Genomic DNA, 26,569 nt, shown 5'->3' with positions numbered 1-26,569 from the left:
AACCAAAGAAAGAGGCCCCTGGATGGTATGTACCACCAGCAGATGGAAGTGGCTGACATACAGAAATCCTACCAGTGGCTGGACAAAGCTGAACTGAAAGACAGCTCAGAGGCACTAATCATGGCAGCACAAGAACAAGCTCTGAGCACAAGATCCATAGAGGCTGGGGTCTACCACACCAGACAAGACCCTAGGTGCGGGCTGCATAAAGATGCCCCTGAGACAATCCAGCACATAACAGCAGGGTGCAAGATGCTAGCAGGCAAGGTGTACATGGAACACCATAACCAAGTGGCCGGAATAGTAGACAGGAACATCTGTTCTGAATATGGCCTGGAAGTCCTGAAGTCAAAATGGGAGACACCTTCTACGGTGGTTGAGAATGACCGAGCTAAAATTCTGTGGGACTTCCAGATATGGACATACAGAATAGCGGTGGCTAACCAAACGGACATGGTAGTTGTAGACAAGCAGAAGAAGACGGCCGTCGTGATAGATGTAGTGTTACAGAATGACAGCAACATCAGGAAGAAGAAACACAATTACCACTGGTCCCCGTGGTAATCGGAGTGCTCGGTGCTGTGACTCCCAAGCTAGGCGAGTGGCTCCAGCAGATCCCGGGAAAACATCAGAGATCTCTGTCCAGAAGAGCGCAGTCCTGGGAACAGCTAAGATACTGCGCAGGACCCTCAAGCTCCCAGGCCTCTGGTAGAGGACCCGAGCTTGAAGGATTGACCGCCCACAGGGGCGAGCGGGGAATTTTTTTCTTTTTATATATATATATATATAAAATTCCATGGTCAGCTCATGGAGTGCAGTCAGGGCTTTGAACTAGGAAGCTCACTGGCTAAGGAACGACTAATCTGTCATACAGTGTTGGGGTTGTGCTTCCAAAAAGTGTGTGTTAATGTGCGATGTGTTACACATTATTCATTAGTCAAGGTTAAGATTAGTGAAGCCAGAAAATGAAAACATATTCTGGGTATCTTGAATTCGTTTTGTAGTACAGCCCCTTGATGTGGGTCTTAGGTTCTTTACACTAAGCATCTATTTTTAATGTAGGACTTTCCTATGCTAAGTAGCTATTCTTTAATAGGAGCTTTATTTTTATTTGGGACTTGTTTTTTTTAAAATTAGTAGTTAGTTCCTGGGCTCTCTTGTTCAAATGATGTTTCTGTGTTGAAACCAGAATTAACTTCAGCAGTGAAACTAAAACTTCAGCATTTAATGTTTGTTTCTGGTCTTAAAATATCTCCAGTTTTAATCCTTGTGGGGAGACAAGGTCTCAGTTCACATTAAAATGAGGGTTACTGCCAAAAAGAAAAGGGAAGCATAATCTCACACTGAAATAGTTTAAATTTCCATCCGTCACTTCCTGTTGGGGAAATGTGACCATTAAACCAGTTTCGCCTGAGCAGCTAGAAAAAAATCTACAATTTCTTGAGCAGTCTTGAAATGATCAGCTGTATTGCACTTCTTTCTTGTTTAGATGGGTTTACATGATACCATAACTACTATCTGACAGTAAGTTAAGGTTCATCAATGAGGTCGATCAATGGACCACAGCCCTTTTGCATAACGTCCCTAAAAAAACCAAACATTAGATGTAATGCTCTATTTGACTTCTATTTCATATTCTATTTCCTGTTATTTGCAGATGACTTTCTGTCCTGCCTGTGGCAGGTGGTTAGTAAATTTATTATGGTGTTAAAATATAATTACTCAAACCAGACCAACATTTCAGAATGGAAGTTTATTTCAACATCAGTAACAGTACATTCATTAAAAAGTTTCTAACAATGTAGTATTGTAAAAAAAAATACTCTCAACAGCACATCATCTAGCTTGACAGTTTAAAAGTCAGAACATAGCAGTACACTTACAGTAGGATAGTCAATCACATTTTCTTTAACAAAGAGATGCGAATGGCAGGGAAAGACCACTGACCATTGATAAAATACCACACTTAATGGACTATAATGGCATCAGACACACATAACAGAAACAGGAGAAATCAATATGACAGCATTAGGACTGCAAATCTGGGTACATACACAGGGACATTAAAAAAAATGAAATGAAGGAAAAATAAGTAGATTTGAGATTAGTTGACTCTGCCAGTCCATCCTTTTTTATATCGATACAAAATGGACTCAGTGGCTTCACAGTGCTTTATCACAAGAGTTTCTTTAGCTGTCTCTCTGCTTTTATCACTTCCCATCTACCACCCGGCTAAGCAAAGGTTGTTGTCACAGCTGTTAGTGGAAAGTTCATACTTGCAAAATATGTGCCGTCTGAAAATGAGAAAAGAGGAAGAGGAACTTCTTTTACTCTTCGGACTTTCTTTCTTATATTCTTCTAAGTTAGCCACGTAAGAGGATTTACGTGTTTTTCTTTTAGCCAAGCAGTGATAGGCATGCCAGGAAACTGAGACTGAAGTTCTTTAAGCATTAGCAGTGCAGACAGTGTTTCGTTTCGCTCGAAGATGAGGAACAAAAGAGAATTCTGCAGATTTTAGTCAAAGTTTAGTGTTTCCAAAGAACATTAAACCCTGAAAGCTCGTAATAGGTTTGAGCTGTTTTAACCAATCAGCAGCTGAGAAGAGCTCATAGAATATACATAAGTAACTATTGTGCACAAGAACACTGACTCTGACTGCACTCGTCTCCAGCTGGTCATACAGGAGGGTGTTTTGGCACTCTGAAAATGGGTTGGTAGGTGTTAGAAAATGGGTGACTTTCTAAGCTTGACTGTCAGACAGGATGGTTTTCCACCCAGTTGCTAATAGCTGCTATATACCATGTGCTCACATTAAAATTTCCACTCAGACCATAGCAAATATGAAGATTTTTAGCTCCATGGTGACATGTGGAAAAGACTTATTCTGATAAAGAATGTCATTTATTTGTATTATTTGTATTTATTCTTTGTGCACATATCTTTTTCATCATTTTAGACTTAATGCCCTGGTGAAAATGAAACCTTTGTTGTTTACTGACCAAAATCAACAGCCACTTATATAATACTCTGCTAAACATTCAACTTTATATATAACAGCTGGTGAAAAGGGAAGTTGTAGAGCATTACAGCCCCCCACCCTAAGAAGGAAACATGGCACAAAAAACCTGAACTAGTTATGACCACAGGGACGTGAAAAATATAACGCGGCAGAAAATGGTGGAGCTTAGGTGAGAAAGTTGTAAATACAAAAAACTGCTACAGTGTGTAGCTCTTTTGAAAAGCACACCTTCTGTCAGAAAGGACGTTTGGTACCAGGTACCACTTTAGCTTGCTTGACCCAATGTTAACATTAGCCAGTGTCCTATGACATACTGCTGCATCCTCACTGTCAGTCAGGGCTTTTGTGTCATGCTTACTTAAATCCCACTCTCCGGAAACTAATAGATGGAATTCCCTTTGACAGAAGTTTTGCTGTGTCTGCTGGATGTTCACAACTCCTATGTTCCTTAGGGGCAGTTGCTGCCCCCAAGTGGACAAAAGCGTTAATGTACAGCTGATAAAAACAAAACAAAAAAATGTTGGGGTTTTGGCGGAAAAATTCAGTTTAATCAGCAGAAGCCCTTTACCAAGTAGTCTTTGATGACTGGATCACATGACTACTTGGATGAAAACAGTTGCTTACTGCAGATAATAATAACCCGACGGCGTAGCTTCTTTTACTGTAGCAATCTGGAGTTTTTGTTAGAATTTAGCAAGTAAAATATTCATTTTACGGCTCACAACTGCACTGAAAATACAGTTTTGATTTGCCATTCTTATCAGTTTAATATTTAGCCACAGCAGAGAGCTGTTATAAGGAAATGAAGAGATATACCCACAATGTACTTCCTACCACGCAGAAAGCTGTCAGTGAAAGTAACAGAGAGTTTAGCAGCTGAAGAGTCAGATATTTCCTTTAGAAACATGCGGAGAACCAGAGCTAAAACAAAAACTAACCAGCTAGACTCAGAATCAGATTGGCTGATGATGGCTGCACTCTGTTTCCCCCCTCTGTAAATTATACCTGTACTGGCTTGTTGTGCTTTTTACTCTGAAATGGTTAATGAAGAGTTCTTGCAAAATTACCAAGTCAGTGTGACATCCTCTTTATCTAGGGCTCTTTTCCTCTGATCTCATTGTGATCTTGAGCTTCCTCTCCCGGTGGTTGTCTGGGGGGAACAAAAACAGAAAGCATTTCAGAGTGCTTTTTTTGTGTGAACGACAAATAATAGAATTAGAACTCATTAGAAAGTAGTAGTTCATGAGAAGGTAATAGGTTTTTGACTTGGTTGCTGATTGAAGAGAGATCGGATCCTAAATCATCAAACAACAATCTGGATATGTTGGAAAAAATCAGTTTGTCAGACACAAGTGCAATTGAGACATGAATGAGAAACAACTGGTTGTATTTATGCCATACTCCAACAGGGTGAGAGACAAAGAAAGTAATCATTCAAACTGACATGGATTAAAAACTATTTACATTTTTTTCAGAAAAGTACTTTTGTTTTTTGTTTGAAACAGGGTTAAGCTTAAGAGGTGGGATTGGGGCTATCCCAGGTAACGACTAAAGCAGAAGTTATACTCTCTGGAAAGTGATAAAATGGTAGCTTAGTACCATAGTCTGTTGATCTTTTTGATTAAACAGGCTGCATAGTGCAGTAAACACTTGTTATTTCAGCCACTACTACCTTATTTGTCTGAGTCTGTCTGCACAATTATAAAGACCAACTCTTGGACCATTGCTTTGTATTAAGCTGACCAAAGTATATATTGTTTCCCACTCTATGCCGTAGTAATGTCTCCTTTTCTTTGCGACAGTTTCCATCAGATCTCATCAAAACCTGCATAACATTTGTGGTTTGGCTTTATTCCTAATTTTTCAGGTGTGTGTGCATCGGCACACTCAATAAATGGTTAACTTGCGCTTGAATCCAAATGTGTATAGTTTAACTCACATTAAATGGTGCCTCCAGGGAAACAGCCGTCCCTGCTTTATTCACAGACACTGCATCAGATTTTATTTATATTTTAGAAAACCGAACTGTCAATTCAGTATTGACTTTTCAGAACTATAGAGCTAAAATACCAGAAAAAAAGAGACATAAATGCTCTGCAATCCCTTAGACAGCAGGAGATCTGTTCGCCCTACTCTGACCCAAGTGTACTCTAGTGAAACATCCCTGTTAGATCTCTGGAGAGCTATTTCTAAGAAACTTTTGAAAAAAAGAGAAAAGTATGGCGTAGTGATTAGTATGGAGCCTTCTACTGAAGGTGATACAATTTTCTATCCACATTGTCTTTTTGTTGCTGTTTGCTTATTTGTTGCATTTGTTGTTGTTATTTGTTTGTTTGTAAATAGTTTCAGCAAAATTAAGACATAAAGGTGACAGATGTTGAAAAGTTTGTCCATCCATCCATCCATGGCCAATTTAGAATAACTAATTAAACTTTTAATTGATGTATCAATTAAAACTTCCTCCCATAGTTCAAAGATGTGGACTATGGAAAACAACCCACACAGGTACTGAGAGAACATGCAAAATCTATGTATGTCTGTATGGCGTAAGGCAGTAGATACAAACTTATGCATTGGCTGACAGACACAAAACTGTAAAAATGACATATTTACAAATGCAAAATGTAAACAATGACTAACAACAACAATAATAATAAAAAATTGTAATTCTGTTAATTTATTTAATATAAATTGCCAAGCCAAAGATATGGTGTAAAAAAGGGCGAAAGAACTACAGTGATGATGACCTAAACTTAAACCTATCATTTTAGTTCTTTTTGACGTTACTCTCCCATTTTTTCCTAATTATCAAATGTCTTTTCATTATCAAAAGTAATTTTTCTCTGAAATGTAGGGTTATTATTGGAGCGAGGGGTACAGAAATCGAAATGTATGTGGACCTCATGATGTAAAAAAAAGAAAAGAAATCTGTTTAAAGCCCACACCCAAGACAGAGAGAACAAAACTGAAGAAAGGAAGAAATATCTGAAAAAAAAGGTGATTACTGCTGTCTGTGTTGAAATCTCTGTCTGCGTCTGTCTCCACAGATGCCCTTTTCCTTTTGGAGCCCTGATTGCTTTCTTGTCCTGACCGGCTGTCTTCCTCGTCCTGCTCATCAGAGCTGGTTTCTGGCTCATCTGTTGCCGAAGATGACTGTTAAAAAGAAGAGGATGCACAATTGTTCACAAAAGAAAGAAGTGTATAGAAACTAAAGTCAGCTGTTTTTGGTTGTTGTTGTATTTTTTCAATAAAAATTGTAATACAAAATGAGATAATGTGCTAACAAAACCTTCACTTTCTGTGTTTTGTTGGGCTGAATTACCTTGCCATTTGATGATAAGGAATCTTGCTTTTGTAGAGCTGGGTTCAGAGTCTCCAACACCACTACTGCTACAAAAACATAACAAAAACTTTTCACTTGTGCATTGTCAATTTTTAGTAACCTGGGTATAAAAGCAATATTTGACTGAATTTCAAGAAAAATCACAGACACATCACACTTTACCTGGCCGTAATGATAGAGTGAGGATAGGCACCTTCTTCCCCTTGCTTTCATCCGTCTTTCCGTTCACCTCCTCTTTCTGATCCTGCTCTTTATCTACCTGCTATGAGAACATCCCCACACCATGAATTTAATTTGCCCCCTCTTTACTTCAGCCTCTTCTAATTTTGTTGTAAGAAGTAGAAGACCTTAAATTACCTTGTGGTTAGGATCCTTGTCAGGTGCTTGCTCTTCTGTCTGTTTGCCTGGCGTTGCACATGATGATGAAGGAATGACAATAGGTGAAGATGATGATTCTGCTATGTCTGCAGAAGAATTTGTATTTACTTCCAATTCAGGGCTCTTTTGAACTCTTGTTCCATCTTGTAAGGCTGAGGATGAATCACTTTTTGGCACTTGACTGGATATGGACTTCCCCCGATCAGATAAGTCCAAAGGCCCATCATTTAACTCTTTTAACCCTTCTTCAGACACCCTCTCAACCTTGGGTAGCAGGTTTTCCTTTTTCTCTGTTTTCTCTGTGGGCTTAGTTTGACTCTCCATGTATTCTGGCAGGTTTGTCAATCGGAAAACTACAGTTGGCTCTCTGGCAGGGGGCTGAACGTTGCTTTGCTTAGGAAACGGAGGACTAAAAACCTGCCTTCTAGGGCTGGCCTGTTGCCTAGTTGGGTTCAAGCTGTGAAAATGTTGCGAGTGTAGATTGGGTGAAGTTTGCACTACTGGGTTGGTGCCAGCAGTAATCCAATCAGATGATTCAGATAGGGACCAGCGAAGAGAAGCAGAGCTGCTGTTGATTGCTTGAGGATGTCGGGCGACAGGAGCATGGACAACATGTCTGCCGGGTCGCACCTCTCCAGCAGCTGAGACAGAAGATCTCCTAAGCAGAGAATTAGTAGGCATGGAGGAACACTGGTCGAGTCCTTCAACATTTTGAATTCTAAGATATGAGAAAGAAAGCCAAGTCTGTAGGAAAATCTTTTGGCAGTTAGGGTTTTATTGGTAATGTGATGCAGTACTTAGATTGTTTTTCTTCAGTAATCATGAGAGCAGCAGCTGCCTCTTGCCTTGTGATAGCTGCAATTACAGTAAAAATGGATGAATGGATGGATGGTTGGGTGAGGGCAGTGGTTCCTAAATGGTTTTGCTGAGGCTATGAGGCCGTAACATGTTGCAACAGGTACACATCATGAATAAAATAATTAATGTGTTAAGGAGCTTCTGTAAAATGAAACCCAACTTCATTTTCACAGTTCTCAGATGGTAAGAATTAAGCTTTAAAATGTGACACATCAATAGCTCTGACTGGGAGCACAAGTATACTGTCCTAAGCCCAAATGTGCTATCTGAGGGAAGATGTTTGCTCAGGCTATCACTAGGCCAGGAAAACTAAAGAGGCCCAAATCTTGGACAGCTATAACTTTAAAAGAGTCCTGAATCTTAAGCAGAAGTAGAAAGATTATTTGTTGGATTGGTTGAAAGTGTCATATAAGGTAGTGGTGGGAAGTCGGGAGGGGGGAGGTTCTATTGCAATATAATATAATCAATATAAGAACAAAATTGTAGTGGAGTGAATGATGAAATATCTAGTTGTTCATTTTTGGCAAGTAAAGCATGCAAACTGTAATTTTTGTGTTCTCCTTAACCTTTATGGATCAACACTGGTGCAGAAATGTGTGAAAAGCGTAATATTCAGACTATATGTAGAAAAAGTACTGACTTTGGAGCACATAATCATTAATTTGGTTATTCTGCTGTTACTTGCAGTATATATCCTCATACAGTGGCAGATTAGCCCATTTTGTGATTTCCTATGTCTTACCTCTTCTCTCCAGCACGAGTTACAAAGTGTTCTTTCTTCCATGATGGCAATGTGAGGGCTGACATTGGAAGAGCATCCTGTTTGAGCAGAGAGAGGCATGCAGCAAAAGAAATCACCATATTACATTAAGCAATGTTTTGTCAGTTCAGGAAACAATTTGGATTATCCTCAAACATTTTTGGTTCATCTAATTTGTAAATGCAAAATCTGTAGCCAGTTAGCTTAAGAGAAAAAAATAAATAAATAAAATAAACTAAGCTAGCTAGGTAGCTGTCTTTATACCCATCACAGAATAAATAGAATAAGACAAAATATGTTAATTTTTTAAGGTTTAGGAGAGCTAGGATTTCACTATTTTCAGTCTTTAGCTTACTGTGTGCACTGGCTAAAGCAACATTTTGGCTCCTCTTTACAGAGGAGACCAGAAAATATACTGTAATCAATCTGATTCATAGTATTTTATGTGCTAAGCTTGTACAAGTTGTAGGTAAAAGGCCATGTGAACTTTAAGGAAGAAAGGGAACAATCATAAATCTATAATATGAGACTCAATGACGGAGTGTTGTATAGAAGCAGTGTAAAGGTGTATAGGCAATTTCTTATTTAAAGTGTCATTGTTAGTGTGAAAATTGCCCAATGGACTTTTCTGTATTTGTTTTTTCATTACTGTGCTGCATCACCAAGTACAACCTTATATTATCACAATAACCAGCCTATTGCCAAAACTTCTTTTGGAACCTGTAACTAAAATGTTAGCTAAGCTTAAGAAAAACTCCACATAGAGGGGTTAGGTACAACACAGTCTTAAAACTAAGTCCCTTTATACTGGATAATGATAGTGATATGAAAGCAACACATTTTTTGACATGTGGCTCTATCCACATCTGTAGCTCGAGTCATTTGAAAATCCACCAAAAACAGACTAATACTGACAGATAAATAGAAACATAGCTGATCTTTCCCCTCACTCAGTCAAAGCAGATGGCTGCCCAAGCCTGTGTCTGCTGAATGTCTCTTTTCATTAAAAGGGGGTTCTTCCTCCCCACTACTGCCAAGTGCTCTTTAGTATTGTGGGTTTTTTAATTTGTAATATAAAATGCCTTTAGACAAATGTTGATGTTAACTGGTGCAGAGAAAAAAAAACTAATTACCAATATTAATATAAATAATGACAAATTTAAGCATTCATCTTAATGAAAAAATAATTAAGATGAACGATACATCTTCTTGTAGGGTTTTATAATCCATTTATGTTTGATCGATGGTAAGATGAGGGATGTTTGGCAGTTATACATCTTGTATTTACCTATCATGTATGCATAGAATCCTAAGTAAAATAATAACCCTTAAAAGCTTTTTAAGAAGTCTTAGAGCTAGTGTTCCATCACTGGTTAATGGGTAAGTTGTCGTCATTAAGAGTGTAATTGTACACAAAACAACTTAAACATGTGTGTCTTGATTGTAGCAGAAATACATTTTGCTTCTTTTGAGCTCAAATATTATTAAATTCCGTAGAAAAACACGTGTTAGGTTGTGCCACACGCTTCTCTCATGTAATTCAAATGGCATCACTGTCCCTTCAGATGATGGAAAATAAGCATACATATTTTTCTGGTGATAATTGTTTCCCATTTGTTCTCTTCACTTTAATAGTATTTTAGATCTTATATCTTATTCTTTCATACCTATCTGCAAATTTGGATTATTTACACTTGGTGCTACAAGTTTTGATCTGAATCATTTTGCTTAATAGAATGGTGCAACTAGCAATTAATTGATTAATGAAATCGATTATTATTCTAAATGAATGTATGATAAAAAAATGAAAAAACAAACTCACAAACTGGCTTCGGTTGATTCCTCTTAACTGTCTGCCTTCGGTTTCTGTTTGTTTAAAGCCAGAAACTGTATGAATTTATTAAGTAAGATGACAGAATGTAATCACCCAACCAGCACTATTGTTCATCTTTACCTTCAGTTTTCAGTTCGACATCAGGCTTTACTGAAATGTTGCCATCTGCTGGCTTGTTGCTTGCCCTGCTGGTTGTTGTATTGACAAGGGACAGGATTCCAGATGAGGGTGAAAGGGCAGGGGAAGAGTTTGGCTTGACCTCTGTGGTGGTGCTACTATTGGAAGAGTGGTCACTGTGACCTTTGCTACACAAACACACACACAGGCACAGAATGACGACAGTTTTAAATTTAGCCATGCATCAAAAAATACAAATATGCCTAAAACAATGTTCCTCATAAACAGAAAATACAAATATAACATGTATAAGTATTATTTTTAAATTAAAGATTAGAACAATGTCCTAAAACTATACAGTTAAATAGCATCTACTCACTCAAGTGCTGCTTTTAAGTTTCTGATTTCATCTTTAAGTTTCTTGTTCTCTTTTTTCAGGTTGTTCATCTCTCCAGCTGCAACACCAGCAAACGACATGATCAGAGTACATATCAATGGAATTGTCCTCAAAAAGTATTTTTAGTAGAAAATAAACTGGGGAAACATTAATGGTGTCAAAGGGCAAAGAACAGACAGGAAATTCACTGTAAATGAGTTTTGTAGAGATGCAATATGGATAGATGGATTACTGAGTAAGAATGCAGAATACCAAGTAGAGAGATGTGCTGGAGGCTCTGTATCTGGGAGGCTTCAAATTCCTGTTGTCTTCTCTTGGCTACCTCTTGAGTGACTGTACATCTGTCACACAGCCCAGCCCTAAGCCTGCACAGGCAGCAAGAAGTCACTTAGTAGCACACCTAATAACTAGAATGATGTGACAGTAGATCACTTTTTTGTAAGTGAGCAAACCACTTTATTTCTAGTAATTTCTACAATAAGAAAAGACAAATGTAACATTGGTACCTGTTTTCCAGAACCTTAATGTTCTCGGTGAGTAATCTGTGTTGTTCTTTCATCTGTTGGTTTCTGGTAAAAAGTTCCTCCATTCTTTTTGTGTCACTATTGACGCAAAAGAACACAAGATGGTTAGGCATCAATACTAAAAAATGTGTTTCAGAAAGATTGTATTTCCTCATAGTTTAAATACTGTCACAAGCTTGTATTTCCGTACCAGCCTACATAATGTTCCTGTTTCCTAGAGAAAGGTAGGAAACAGGAACAAATATGTTTCCAAACCAACTTCCTTCCAAGCCAAAGACTACAAAATATGATAAAGCATATCTTGCCTTTGGCTTCACCTGCACAAGGTAGGTATCCCCAGCAGAATTAGTTTCCCCTGTGTCAGGAGCACACGCTGCTGTCCAAATCATGGACAAACAGTATCCCACAGTTGTTTATGTTTTTGAACCCATTTTACACAGTGAGGCATTTTTTGAAAAATGTATTGATAGCAATCTTGAATATTATCACACAGAAAAAACCCCCAACTGCACATAAAATCATAACACCATGACACCTCCTTCTTTCTAAATGGAGGGACAGTAACTGCATGTGTGTATGTAAGCGTGTAAAAACTGCAGATAGTAGAATTAACAGTAAGAGTATTTTGTCTCTATCCACCATTCTAGAAATTCATCTCATGTAAACAATAATGTGGAGCACAGCTGATGTGAAAAAAGCACACACCTTTGACGAACTCCGTATTCATTGTCCACACATAAACGCACAAACTGAGTTTTCGAAAATCTCCAACCTGGCAGGAGTTTTAAAAAATCTCCGTTTTCAGTGATTCGAAATGCCAGTTACGTGTGGACGAAAGGCCCAAACACATAGAAACAGCTGCATTTTCGAAAATACCCGTGTAGGTGTGGACGTAGCGTAAAAGAGTTAATAGTTTATTCTATTGCTATCTGTAATTTATTGCAGTTTATATATGGGTGTGTGTGGTTGGAGGATGTGTTTGTGCCGCGCTGGAGGGGCACAAACACATCCTCCAAGATTTTCTTGTAAAACGTTTGGGAACCACTGGGTTAATTGATCAATAATCATGCTCACAATTAAAACTAAGCAGCTGTCTTTTTAAATACTACAGTCATATCAATACAATTAGCTGTTTAAAGTGGAAAGTGTTAGGCAGGGCCTTGAGTTTTTCATGATTCAGATTTTTTTTTGTGATGCTGCATATTTAGCAATGTATTTCTTAATTTGTGCAAGAAAATAACAAAAATACTTGACAGAAAAGTGCATAAAACAGTCACATATATAGTGACAGAAATTATTTTGCACATACTGCAATAAAATGATTGCTGCACCTTTCTAGACGATGAAGGAAATCCATCTTATACAGTGTCATGTTATGATTTTCAATGACTTAAACATCAGCATGCATTGAAAGAAGATTGGAAGAAGAAATAGAGGTAAACTACGATGACTTAACTTCAAATGAGAATAAGGAGCAGAATGGAGCAAAGTAATAAACTATTTTAATATCGGTCATATTAGTGAAAGATCAGGAGATGTTTGCCAAGCTAGCATGATTGTTCAGGTTCAGGCACATGAAAAATCTAATTCAATAAAATTAGTGCTCTGGGTTATTCCCCAAGTAGTCACTGTATTGATACCAGTGTTATGTTTTTGTTACCTATAACATTTTGCAGTGTGGACCTTTCTACTTATGTTTTAGCTAACTAGTACCCTCAGCAGCTTACCAGCCACATGGAAACATTTCTTGTTTTCTTTAAATTTAACGTCTGTGGGTTTTAATGTAAAGAAACTGCAGAAACATAATTGTTCCTTGTTAATATTTGTCATGTAATAACGTAATTTAATATAGTGTTGTTTTGTGTTGCACCGTGTGTTGATAGAGCTCTGATTTAACATTAATAGTGTGTTGTATTTTCACTGACTGGCTCAAAAAATATATTTTAATTGTATTAAATATTCCACTTGTGCACTGCATCCAACATAATCATTATTTGAAAGCCATTGTTGAAAGACACACACAGTTTTGCCAGCTGTGCTAATTGTGAGCTGAAATCCACAAATATTGATGATTTCTGTTTCCTTTTATTAAACAAGTCATTGTCATTACTTTTGTTTAATGTTACTATTTACAGCTTTACAAACATTACAAAAATGTTGTATAAACTTTTTTAATGTTGATGTGAATTTATATTTACGAACTCAATGGAGACATTGGCTTGAAGGCACTGCACAGTCATTTAGCGTTTGGACTGACCACAAGAACATGGAGTACCAAAAGGCTCAACTCCCGACAGGCCAGGTGGGCACTGGATCTGATCCCTGATCCTGAAGCCACTTCCTGCTCGGTTGGAGCAGTAACTTGGGAGATCGAGTCACTTATGTGGGAGGCACAAGAAACTGACCTCGACCCTGGGTCTGGCCCGCCGGGGCAGCTTTTTGTCCCTTCCTCCTTCTACACTGGGTCCACACAGCATCCTGGGGTCCAGCGCTACTTCTGGTAGCCCACACTGGCAAAGGACACCAGGGAATATGTGACCGCCTGCACCACCTGTGCTCAAAACAAACTCTCCAAGCAGTCTCCGTCCAGATTACTTCAGCCTCTTCCCAAGCCTGGCTGACTGTGGTTCCACATCTCTCTTGATTTGATCACTGGGCTGCCCCCCTCCGCAGGTAACACCACTATTCTGACAATAATCGACTGGTTTTCCAAAGCTGCCCACTTTGTTGCCCTCTCAAAGCTCTCCACAGCCATAGAAACGGCTCAGCTGCTTACCACACACGTGTTCGGCTCCATGGCATTCCAGAGGACATCGTCTCAGACCGAGGACCCCAATTTAACTCTCAGGTATGGAGGGAGTTCTGCTCCGCCCTGGGCGCAAAGGTCAATCTATCATCTGGTTGTCACCCCCAGAGCAACGGGCAGACAGATTGGACCAATCAAGAACTGGAGGCTGCTCCATGCTGCGTTGCTTTTGAAAACCAAGCCGCCTGGAGTGAACAACTGGCATGGATCTTGTACGCACACAATAGCCTCACATCTGCCACTGGGATGTCGCCCTTTGAAGCATTCCTGCGGTTCCAACCTCCCCCTGTTCTCGGTAATAGGAGCACACGGTCACCTCTGTGCAGCATAACCTCCGCCGGTGCCGCTGCGCGTGGCGAGCCACCTGGGCCGCCGTGCTCTGGACTAAAGAGCGAAACAAAGCTCTCCCTGACTTTCGCCAGAATATGCACTCCGGAATATGCAGTTGGCCAGAAGGTATGGCTATCGCTATGTACCTGTCATCGGACCGTTCGAGATTGGTGCCATAACCAACCCTGTTTCAGGCCGATTGTGGATGGCCAGCCAGCGTACTCTATCACTCGTATCATGGACTCCAGACGCCGGAGGAGGGGTTTTCAGCACCGATTAGAGGAACGTTCCTGGGTGTCTTGGTCAGCTATCCTGGATAAGGATATGCTTCGTGAGTTTCATCGCCAGCACCCAGGTAAGCCTGGTGGGTTGCCGAGAGGCTCCCGTTGAGGGGTGGTACTGTCATGGTCCCTGTGTCTGCCCGGCTGGCCCCACAAGCCTCAATGTGTTTTTGTTTTGATTTTTCTCTCGCTCTATCTCTCTCTCCCTCTCTCATCTGCACCACTGTGCCTGGACGGAGCTCACTCCGGGGTCCTGCCTTTGGCCCACGCACCTGCAACAAATCACTCACCTGTGGCTCATCATTATGTTTCCCAACTGCTACTTAAGGCAGTGGTACAGAGTCTCCTGTCGCTGAACTATTGTTTAACACGTCAGTGTAATCCCCGGTTTTGTAGCATCTCTGAATTTCGTAGTTTCTTCTTGGTAATGATTTATCCCGTCTCTTGTACATAGATTCCCTGGACCCCTGTTTCCTTGGATGCCTGAATGTGAGTGTGACAGTCTGGCAAAACGTGTCAGTACAGAGTGGAGAGGATCTCAGGATCACAGTGAGTGAGCAGAAAGTAGTGTGAGAGGAGAGAAGCGAGTGGAACACCTTTTTCCCTGTCTACCCACTGACCCCTGGAACTACTTCCCCCCCACCTTGTATATATTGCACGTGGTGTTGAAAAATAAAGAACTCAGTCTGCGCCTGAGTCTGACCTGCCAGCCTTGACAAAAACGTATGTATGAACGTTATATATTGTAGTGGGTCAGGGCTGTTCGGGGTTCTGTTTTTACAGTTATGTTTTGTTGTCATGTTGCCATGGTGACAGGTGACGCACTCTCTCGGCGACTGTGTGTTTTTGTTGTTGTTGCTGTGCTGTTGCCGCGCTGAGCAGTTAGTTAGCGGCAGTGTTCTTCTGGCAGATATAAATAAATGGCTGTGCTCCCTGGCTAAGACAGTGGGGAAGCAAGACCGAACAAAAACTCTGTCTCCTCCTTGTCTGAGCTTGCCACATTGGTGTCAGAAGTGGGATAGCTCACCCTCGCCATAATGGAGAGAGACATTCAGAGGCTGGAGCAAGCTGTCGAGGAGAACATTCCCCACTTGGGAAGCTGGCGATTGAAGAGAGGATGTGAGCGGCCATGTAAGTCCCCCGACGGGTCCTGATGGCGCGAGCGCACCGCGGTGGCGGCCCGTCGCGACAGACGCTAGGGCAATGCTTCATGGGCTACCTTTGTTGACCCACACACCGAGCCCTCAACCGCGAGCAGCTATGCCTACCACGCCAGTTAAGGTACCGAAATACAACGGGCTAACCCCGCTAGAGCCCTACCTCTCACAAGTTCGGCTGGCTGCCAGACATAGTGGCTGGAGTGAAGAGGAGACTGCTACACACTTAGCGCTAGCATTAGAGGGAGATGCACTGCAGATACTCCTTGACCTAGCCCCGGCAGAGCAGCATGAACTCCAGGCCCTCACGGCACTCGAGAGGCGATTCGGACAGCCGCACTCCACTGATCAGAGCAGAGAGCGGCTGACCAACCGGAGCCGTCGGCCGGGGGAGAGCCTGGGCACCTTTGCAGCAGACGTGCTGCTGTATGCTCGTCGTGGCTACCCGGAGTTTCCAGCAGCAGCCCGTGAGGAGCTTAGCCTGCATGCTTTTCTGCGGGGACTTTTCCCAGAGCGACTACGCCAACACGTCCGCCTGGCCATGCCTCAGACCCTCCGTGAGGCGCTCCTTGAGGCTGAAAGGGCCGAGCTGGTGCTCATCTCGCGACCTAACCAGCAGGTGCCCCCCCCAAACTACCCCCAAATTAGAGCCGCAGACTGCGACGGGGAGGAGGAGGTCGCTGAGATATGCCAGCTGCAACCCTCTGTGCCCCGGAGGCGTCCTTGTCGACCGACCAACCGCTGCTACCGGTGCGATGAGCCTGGCCACGTGGCGCGTGACTGCCCAGCACCAGCCCCGAAGACCAGAACTACGCAGCCTCAGGGAAACGAGGAGGGAGCGGTGTAGCGAGGGAACCACCGCTCCAGCTTCCTGCCCCCCTCCAAGGACGATGCACGGTGGTGGGCAGCTGCCGCTCAGCAGATTTCGGATGCCGGTGGCTCCAGGTCATCTCCACTCGCCTCAGCCTCAGCCTCTCAGCCCGACAAATCTCCCTCGACCGAGACAATCGAGGCTGTTGGTGACCTGTGGCAGCGCAGCAGCGTAGGTCCCAAGGTTGATCAGCGCCAGCGGTTGAGACGCCTCCTGGACGAGAATGTGGACATCTTTGCCGCCAGTGACAAAGACTGCAGGCAGATGGGGCTGGTCCAGCACACCATTGACACCAGCTCTGCTCAACCCATCCGTCTGCGCCCACACCGGATGCCCCGCTCAAAACGGCAGGTGGTGGAGGAAAAGATCCGTGAGATGGCTGCGGCTGGGGTGATTGAGCCGTCCAACAGCCCATGGGCGGCACCCGTGGTCCTGGTGGGGAAGAAGGATGGCAGCCCCAGGTTCTGCGTGGACTTTCGCCGTCTCAATGCAGTCACAAAGAAGGACTCGTACCTGCTTCCACGGATTGACGAGGCCCCAGATTACGTCACCGGCTCCAGCTGGTTCAGCTCCCTCAACCTACGCAGCGGTTACTGGCAGGTGGAGCTAGCCCCCGAAGCAAGGCCTAAGACTGCATTCATCATTGGACAGGGGCTGTGGCAGTTCAGGGTCATGCCATTTGGGCTCTGCAATGCGCCAGCGACGTTTGAGAGGCTGATGGAGAGGGTGCTCGTGAACATCCCTCGTAGCCGCTGTGTTGTGTACCTGGATGACCTGTTGGTGCACGGTGGCGACTTCGACAGTGCACTGTCTCACCTGAGCGAGGTCTTCAGTGCCATCCGTCGAGCTGGGCTGCGGCTCAACCCTGCGAAGTGCCGGCTGTTGGCGAGAGAGACTACGTTCTTAGGCCATGTGATCAGCGCTCAAGGTATCGCCACCGATCCCGCAAAGGTGGCTGCGGTCCGGGACTGGCCGACTCCCTCGAACATCAAAGAACTGCGGAGCTTCCTGGGCCTAGCCTCCTACTACCGTCGGTTCATCAAGGGGTTTGCGACGATAGCCAGCCCCCTCCACCGCCTGACTGACAAGGGCCAGCCATTTGGCTGGGGTGATGCCTGCGCTGCGGCTTTTGCACAGCTGAAGGAGGCCCTCACCAGAGCCCCAGTCCTGGCCTACCCCGACGCCCGGCAACCTTTCATTGTGGACACTGACGCTTGCAATGTAGGAGTCGGGGCGGTCCTTTCCCAGCAGGACGAGGCCATAGAACGAGTGATGGCATACTTCAGCCGTGCTCTGGGGTGAGCCGAGAGGAACTACTGCGTGATCCGGCGGGAGCTGCTGGCCGTAGTGCTAGTGGTGCGGCACTTCCGGCCATACCTGCACGGCTGCCGGTTCCTCCTGCGCACTGACCATGCATCTCTGACTTGGTTCCTGAACTTCAAACACCCAGAAGGTCAGGTGGCTCGCTGGCTGGAGGTCCTTCAGGGCTACGACTTCGAGATCCAGCATTGGGCTGGTCGACAGCATGGCAACGCTGATGCCCTCTCCAGACGGCCCTGCATGGCCATCGAGTGCTGCTACTGTCTGCAACAGGAGGAGCGGGCCCAGGAGGCGCTGGGGGTGGCTACTGCTCAGGCCACAGCCAGTGGAGGGGGAGGGCTCCCATTGACCACGCAGCAGCTGAAGCGGGAGCAGGAGGCCGATGCGACGTTGGTTCTGGATGGGGGTGTCGGGACAGGAGCCCGAAGTGAAGGCCTACTACTCCCAGTACAACAACCTGGAGACCCACGACGGCCTCCTGTACCAGAGATGGCGGGCCCCCGGTCAGGGCAGAGATCTCCTGCAGCTGTTGGTGCCTCAGTCGCTGCGGTCGCAGGTGCTCGAGCTTGTCCACGGCTCGGTGGGGGCCGGCCACTATGGGAATGCCAAAACTCTCTGCCGCCTCAGGGGATGGTTCTACTGGCCTGGCTGTCGACGGGATGTGGAACTTCACGTGCACTGCTGTGACACCTGCACGGCACAGAAGGGCCCGACTCAACGCTCCACTGCCCCCCTTCAGCAGTACCTGGTGGGGGCCCCGATGGAGCGAGTGGGAGTGGACATCCTAGGGCCTTTCCCTGTTATGGAGTCCGGGAACCGGTATGAGTTGGTGGCTATGGACTATTTCACAAAGTGGCCGGAGGCCTACGCGGTGCCGGACCAGAGTGCAATGACGACGGCGGAGAAGCTGGTGGAGGAGATGTTCACCCGTTTTGGGGTCCCGGCTGAGCTCCACAGTGACCAGGGGCGTAACTTCGAATCGAAGGTCTTCGGGGAGATCTGCCGGCGGCTGGGGGTGGAGAAGACGAGAACCACACCGCTCCACCCGCAAAGCGACGGCTTGGTCGAGCGCTTTAACCGCACGCTGGCCACCCAGCTCGCCATTCTCACCAGCCGCCACCAGCGGGATTGGGACCGACATCTGCCCCTGGTCCTTTGGTCGTATCGGACTGCGGTTCAGGAGTCCAGCCAGTGCACACCTGCCGCTCTGATGTTTGGACGGGAGCTCCGGACACCTGTGGATCTGGTGTTCGGGTCCCCCCCCGAGCCAGAGATTGATTGTGGGCCAGAGATGGACTACTACAGGAGGCTGAGGGAGCGGCTGCAGGTGGTTCATGACTACACCTGCCAGGCCCAGGCCAGCACCAGAGTGCGACAGAAAAGAGCCTACGACACCAAGTGCCGAGGGGGGGTTTTCATGCCAGGCGACAAGGTTTGGGTGTACTGCCCGGTCCGCAAGAGAGGAGTGTCCCCCAAACTGTGCAGTCACTGGCAGGGGCCGGCGGAGGTCGTGGAGCGGCTGACAGAAGTGGTGTACCGCATCCGCATGCCGGGCCCGGGGAGCATGGTGGTGTTGCACCGGGACAGACTCGCACCGTACCGACCTCTCGCTCCGGCAGACGCCGGGGCAGGGGATGCTGGTGGCACCCCATGTTCTGACCCGAGTGACTTTTCCCCCGGCGGTCGAGACTGGCCGGTGCACCAAAAGAAGGCACCTGGACATTTGCAGGACTTTGTGTGGGATAATGGGGTTGTCAGGGACGACTGACCCCTTAGGTGGGGGCTATGTAGCGGGTCAGGGCTGTTCGGGGTTCTGTTTTTACAGTTATGTTTTGTTGTCATGTTGCCATGGTGACAGGTGACGCGCTCTCTCAGCGACTGTGTGTTTTTCCGGGTGAGAGAGCGCCTTTTGTTTTTGTTGTTGTTGCTGTGCTGTTGCTGCGCTGAGCAGTTAGCTAGCGGCAGTGTTCTTCTGGCAGATATAAATAAATGGCTGTGCTTCCTGGCTAAGACGGTGGGGAAGCAAGACCGAACGAAAACTCTGTCTCCTCCTTGTCTGAGCTCGCCACAATATTTATATATTAACATGTCTCAAGAAAAGTAGATAGAGCTTTGTAAGGGGGAAAAAAGAATAAAAGACAAATTTTTGAATATATCACCACAGAATCAGTCATACTTTTGAAAAATTGAAAAATAAACAAATACATATACCAATACTTTGTTTTTAAAAGCTAATTTCACTAAATTATCAAAAAGTTTTCTTTGTGGACTTTTCCACAGAAATTAAACAAAGATTTTGTGAGTCATTATCTCACAGAATAACTTGTTGCAACATGAGCTTCCTTCCAAGTTAGTGAAACGTGATGTTTGCGGGGGGCGTAGGACCAGCATGCCTACCTGTCTGATTACCTACCTGTCTGGTCATCAAAGACTTGAGGACTTGAACTTTTTTATACATCTTTTCAGCACTGTCTAAATGTGATTGCTCATATGATATTGACTCACCAGCCTTTCTTGTTGGACAGCTCTTGAACTTTCACCTGCCATCCTTGAAGAAAAAATTATAAGAGACCTTTTAAGGAGCACATGTGTTGGAATTATCTTATGGAACTCTTGGATACTCATTGCAATCATTTTAAATTTTTTTATTCCACTTACCTTCTATTTCTCGCTCATGGACCTCCTTCAGTTTGTGGAGGAGGTCATTGAAACACTCCATTTCTACAGCAATCACCTTTGCACAACAGAACATATAAGATTTTAGTTGGTCAGTTTTAGTTGTTAGTTTTAGCTAGTTTTGATGAATAAGTTAACACACTCTAAATCCAATGTTTTTAACTAAAACTTGGGAACACAGTAAATAAGTCAGTTGAAGTGCACAGGCGTTATAGCCGGAGGACTTTCTGTGCATGTGAGAACTGAGCATAGGACACTTTGTTGTTATTCACATGTGGGAGCAAATTCTTACTTATATCAGGCCTGATTAAAACTAGTTCAACCGGTCCTGCGAGGTGTGGGATTTAGTTCTGCAGTCTGTGTTTCTAGTATATGAAAAACAGCCTTGACACTTTTGAGTGCTCATGTACTTGCAATTACTTACAGTTTTACCACTGTAAATACTTTGTAAACAACAACTGATACTAATACATATTGCGTTTTTTGGGAACTTAATTCTTCATCATTAGGTTTTTGTAGACATTATACCATTTCGCCTTGGTTCAGTTCTGGTTTCTGAAATGCACCTAACTAAAGAAGTATGACCTCAATGACAGGGAGACTACACAAAAATATATTCCATGATTGGAAAGGAGCAGGGAAGCTCATAAACCTACATGGCTGTGCTAATGAATACGCTCAATTTGTCTGTTGAGTTTGCTGAGTAATCAAAGACCTAATATTAATGTAATTCAAATACTTATGCCTCCATTTTTATGTGTACTTAACTACTCACACTATAGCGTGACACTAGTGCGACATACTTTGACATAGTGTGACACTACCGACACTATAACAATTTTGGGGTGGTGTATTTGACACACCTTTAATCAAAGCCATACCCTTTTTCTTTTTTCACTATTGTGAAGGTAGATGGTAATATATACACTTGGCCTTTGAGGGTTTATCTGTAGTAAGTGTAGGCTGTCAGTCCACTTTTTACCTCTGCTGTCAATATGTGTCCACATCTATTTAGTCTGCGGGAAGCTGTAAAACTTTGTGAAAGGAGTCAGTGAAGCTCACTTCTTTCTACTTTCTATGAGTGGATCAAACATAGGTTGGCTTGGACACTTAAAGAATGAGCTCGTATATGAAGCCACTCAGCCTGAGCTGTCCCTCTGATATACTTGTTTCTAGTACTGTCCATCCTGGTTACTACCACATGAAAACCTTAAAAATCTTCAAGTTTGCCGCATCCAGCTCTGCTTCCTATTTTTTTTTGTCAGTGCCAGTGTCTCTGAAGCATACATCAGAGCAAGACTCAGCAGACTCTTATAAACCTTCCTTTTCACTCTTACTGCTACACTTAGATTGCAAATCAGCACCTCTCCAGACTCTACTCTCACCACAGACCACAATGTCATCTCAAAACATCATAGACCCCAGAAAACTCTTGCCAGACCTCATCTGTCATCAGTGCAAACAAGAAGGGTCTCCAAGCTGATCCGCCAATCCCAGTCCCACATTGAACTCATCTGTCTCTCTTACTGCACCACTGTCCTCATATAGTCTGAGCTGCACCACCCTCACAAACTTCTCTGCCATTGCTCACTTCCTCATGCAATACCACAGTTCCTCTCTTGGCAACCTATCAAATGATTTCTCTAGAGCCACAGTGTAATTTCTTCTGACTTTCTATATACTTTTCCATTAACACTTAAAGCAAACATCACCTGTGTAGTGCTCTTTCTGGGGATGAAGCCATATTGCTGCCATATTGCTGCTCTCTGATTGTCACCAATCTTTCTAACCTAGCTGCAACAACTCTGTTCAATGGCTTCATGGTTTGGTTTACCAATTTTTAAAATTCCATGTACATGTTAAATGTTAGCACTGGTCATCTGTGGTTATATTTTTGTGATAGGTTACATAAGTTAGTTAGCTGAGCTAGATATTTAGCTTTTTATGAAACATCATAGGTCATTTTAAAGGGTTGTAAGGAATTAATCTGAAAAAAAAAATGACAAAGAAAAGTTAATCGGGTGGTGGGTCATAGCCTTTGTGTTTGAAGAGCATTTTTTTTAATGGCCTTCAAACACAATTTCTTAACTAATAATCTTAGTTACCTATTTTATGTCTTCTTTAATAAAACTTGATGATCCTATTAAGAGTATTAAAGATAATAAAGCAGTTTGTGTATGCTTTAGTGTGTGGCTATGGCGGCTGTAGCTCGGGAGGTAGAGCAAGTCATCTACTGATTGAAATGTTAGTGGTTTGATTCCTAGCTCCCCCAGCTTGAGTGCCAAGGATCCTTGGGCAAGATACTAACGCCAATTTGCTCTCCGATGCAAGCAGTCTGTGGATGTCACATTTTTGGATGGTCTTAGATCACTTGGAGCCCCGGCTGAATAGGTACTCAGAAAGTACCTACCAGGTACCACCACTCTAAAAACCGAGTCGGGCCGAGCCAAGTTGATGGAAATGGACTATTAGACTTCATAGGCTTAACTTCTTAAAATCAGAGTATTACAAAACAAGATTAATGAGATGAGATTTGTTGGGGTTAAAGTCAAGTTTTCTGTATCATCAAAGCTGGTTCCTTTTTTACCTGGCTAAATCACCCTGCTTACTTATTCTGAATGCATAAACTGGTCAAAAGCTGGTTATGTTCTGAGTTTCAGTTTAAAATTGGCTGGAACTGCCATGTTTTAATTAATTTTTTTGAGCAGCATGCCTGAAGTTATATTTAGTTATAGATTCCCTGCTGTAGGAGCACTTTTTAAAAATGCAACTTGATAAGCCGTACCTGATAAGTCCATGAAGCTCAGCTGTAATGTTACAGCAGCATACAGGGATTTGCATGCAGTCTGTTGGTGATGCAGAAAATATATAAATGATTTTAAAGTTGCAGAGGTCTAATGTACAACAACTGCATTGGAAATAAATGGCAGCGTTAAAAAGTTTACAGTTTTTTTTATTGCTTTGTGCTCTAAATCCAAAGATTAAAACATTTTGCAGCATTAATTTCTTATTTGTGAAAGTGTTGTTTTTATCATCATTTAATCATCATCTGATCATGTTGTGCAGAAGAGTCACGTGACACTCATTTTGAACACTCTTTTTGTTGTGACAGCGCCCGAAGCAAAAAGCTGAACAGTTACACCGACAACTATGACTGCAATACCCGTTACCTCTGACTACAGTTTTAGGTTTTGTCAAGTCATGTTATGAAAGTCAGATAAGAAAGCCTGACTGTGTGAATTTTTCTTGTAGTATATCCCTCAGGTCACCACTAACCTGTCTATCGTAGGGTTAGGGTTAGGTATATGTCCACTTCTTTTTATAGAATCTTTGCCCTTTTAACCACATAAATGGAATGAAAGCTATTAACTGACAAACTGAGATGCTCATCTTTTAGCTGAAACAAAAGTCAGACCTAAACTTGAAAGGACAGGAGAGATAGCCACCCACACAAATAGTTTCCTGATATTTTTGATTGAATTCAAAGCTTTTCATTACAAACATGCGGCAAACTGAGTTTAAAAACAAGTTTCCTTTTGCCATCAATCTGCACACCCCAGTATTCTCCTATAATTGTTTTAGTTTAATTTTTCCAGTATAGCATAATCCCTTGAGGCCTAGGGCATCATTAGTGATGACCCCAATTCAAACCCCATCGGCTATTTAAACATGACATTTTCTTTAAAAAGAAGTTCTCCTGAGTCTTGGCAACCAAGAAACAAAGAAAGCAATCATGCCAAGTGACACAGCTCAAAATCCATTTATGTTAAAAAACAAACAAACAAAAATCAAACCTTTACCTTGAGTCTAAGACAAAGAGTTAGGGTTATGGTTTGGATGATGACTTAGATCTTAAAGGATTAAAATTAAAATATGTCAGTTTGGTTATCCTTGATTTGATAAAATGAAAATTTTGTTTGCTTTCCTCAGTTGTCTAAAGATTTAAAAGTGAAGCATTTGAAGGGCTCTGTGGTCCAGCAGATATTCCCGTCTCCTTTTACTTATTTACTAATACAAAAACGCTAGCCTGAGACCTGGGACCTTAATAAAAACCCTATTATCAAACACAGTTTTCATACCAAAATTTACCTCACTGCATTTTGCTGGCACAGTGAGTGTTAAGAGATATAACATGAATAATACAAGTTTGCATATTTATGCAGATACATAGACATGATCGCTAACAGCACAAATACTGTGATTTAGCATTTTGATCGGCGTGGATTCGGCTCTCTCGACGTGTCAGGATATGTTAGGCAACTGGCTGTTCACATCAACTCAGCAGAGCAAGAAAAGACCTGTCTGCTTTTATGTTCCTGCTCTGCTATCGGAAGATCATTATTCACTCTTACACACACACACACACACACACACACACACACACACACACACACACACACACACACACGCACATATGCATGCACGTAAACACACACACACACACACACACACACACACACACAAGCACAAATGATTATTTAGGAAATTAACCAGAATTTCCAGGGCACTAGCTCTAACGAGCTAACTGCATCACACTTTTCTGACTGTTGACAAAAGCATTAGCACGTTATGTGCAAACATGTAGTTCTAGATGGCACACACCTTAAAAGAGAGATAAAGAGCACACTAGAGGCACATTTCACTACTGCAGCTTTAACACAGGGATTAAAAACACCTCCCATCAGCACAAGACGTTTTCTGTTCAAAACCAGAGATGAGTTGTGTGTGTGTGTGCGAGAGACAGGAAGTTTTGTGGTTCAGTCCTCAGTCACTGCTGTCGCACAATGTCAGCTGATGCTGTTCGAAACAAATAAGAGCAGACGGGGTTTCTGCTTGCTAAGCTAGCATTAACTGGGCACGTAATAAGATCATATACTTAGACTGAACTAATTCTGAATGATTACAGAGACATTTTAATTCAAGACCGCAAAGCTTCTAAATACATATCTTTTCTCTGAACTCTTCAAATAAACCCTAGATGTGTCCTTATAAAAGAACTCTGTCCCTTTGTATTTATTTATATTTATGGATTGTAAATGAATACATTTTCTAACAAAATGTGAAGTAAATGTGTAATTGCCTCTAAAGTAAGGTCAAGACTGTTTCCTGTTCTCTGTGCTGTCTCAATCCCTGCCAAAGCTGCTCACCTGTCAGCAAGCCTATCTTCGTCCTCAGGCAACAACTCAGAGCCAAATCAATTCCAACTTACCACAAACAGCCAGCGACTGCCTCTCTCTCAGCCGCTTCTACCCTAGCCAACGCTTTTTTTCCACAGCTGGACGTAGTGAAATAAAGGCGGCAGGAGACCAAGTGTGATAAAGAAAAGAATGAGAATAGAATGAGTTGAGGGAGAACGCCCCACATACACCCTCCTCCTCCTCCTCACACTCTGCCTCTATCTCATCTCTCCACCCCAGAAAACCGGTTGGGGCGGTCGTCCCCTTGAGGAGCAGAAACAGAGAGGCCTGGGCAAGTTCTCCCTTGATATTCCTGTTCTGCTGAAATCCCACATAACCGGCTAAACCGGTCCCCTAAAGCCCTGTGGTGATAGAGGGACAACTGACTAGAGAACAGAAATGTCCAAGGCAGACACCCGCAGTTGTACATTTAAAGTAGAAGTCAGAGACTTGAGAGTTTTTATACGAATAAACAGGAAAAAAAAGGCATGGTTCATAAGCATAGCAAGCCTTAATATAGCAGAAGCTGTAAATGAACTTCTTAACAGCTGTATGGAAATTTGATCAGTGTGTTTTCATTGTTCTAACTTCGGTGTTGAATGGTGCCTTTGTAAATGACATGTGGGCAGCTGTGTGTGTGAAGTGAGCAGCAGGGTGTGGTGGACTCATTGACAGTGGTACTGGTATGTAAATTCGATGGCAAACAACAGACAATAGCGAA

At 43.1% G+C, this 26,569-nt stretch overlaps 1 protein-coding gene across 6 annotated transcripts; it reads right to left on the bottom strand.

Annotated features, from left to right (window-relative positions):
- Positions 1-1,734: 1,734 nt before the first annotated feature.
- rbbp8l (retinoblastoma binding protein 8-like) lies at positions 1,735-26,037 on the bottom strand. 6 transcript variants are annotated; one of them, XM_039604841.1, is made up of 15 exons: positions 25,881-26,033; positions 20,654-20,729; positions 20,501-20,543; positions 11,213-11,308; positions 10,959-11,071; positions 10,689-10,764; positions 10,313-10,497; positions 10,181-10,224; positions 8,341-8,417; positions 6,720-7,458; positions 6,525-6,624; positions 6,342-6,409; positions 6,025-6,172; positions 4,087-4,169; positions 1,735-2,294 (listed from the first exon to the last, which is right to left on the bottom strand). In XM_039604841.1, exons 2-14 carry the CDS (start codon positions 20,712-20,714, stop codon positions 4,108-4,110), a joined length of 1,812 nt encoding a protein of 603 aa, XP_039460775.1. In that variant the 5' UTR covers positions 20,715-20,729; positions 25,881-26,033; the 3' UTR covers positions 1,735-2,294; positions 4,087-4,107. The 6 variants fall into 6 exon arrangements, with proteins under 6 accessions (XP_039460775.1, XP_039460778.1, XP_039460777.1 ...); XM_039604844.1 differs by having other exon boundaries at positions 1,735-4,169; positions 6,342-6,406; positions 6,525-6,621; positions 25,881-26,037; XM_039604843.1 differs by having other exon boundaries at positions 1,735-4,169; positions 6,525-6,621; positions 25,881-26,036.
- Between the last annotated feature and the right edge of the window lie 532 nt (positions 26,038-26,569).

Source organism: Oreochromis aureus, linkage group 20 (genome assembly GCF_013358895.1).
Source record: "Oreochromis aureus strain Israel breed Guangdong linkage group 20, ZZ_aureus, whole genome shotgun sequence".
NCBI classification, from domain to species: domain Eukaryota; kingdom Metazoa; phylum Chordata; class Actinopteri; order Cichliformes; family Cichlidae; genus Oreochromis; species Oreochromis aureus.
The sequence above is the reverse complement of the archived record's forward strand: the minus strand, read 5'-3'. Positions and strand labels throughout refer to the sequence as shown.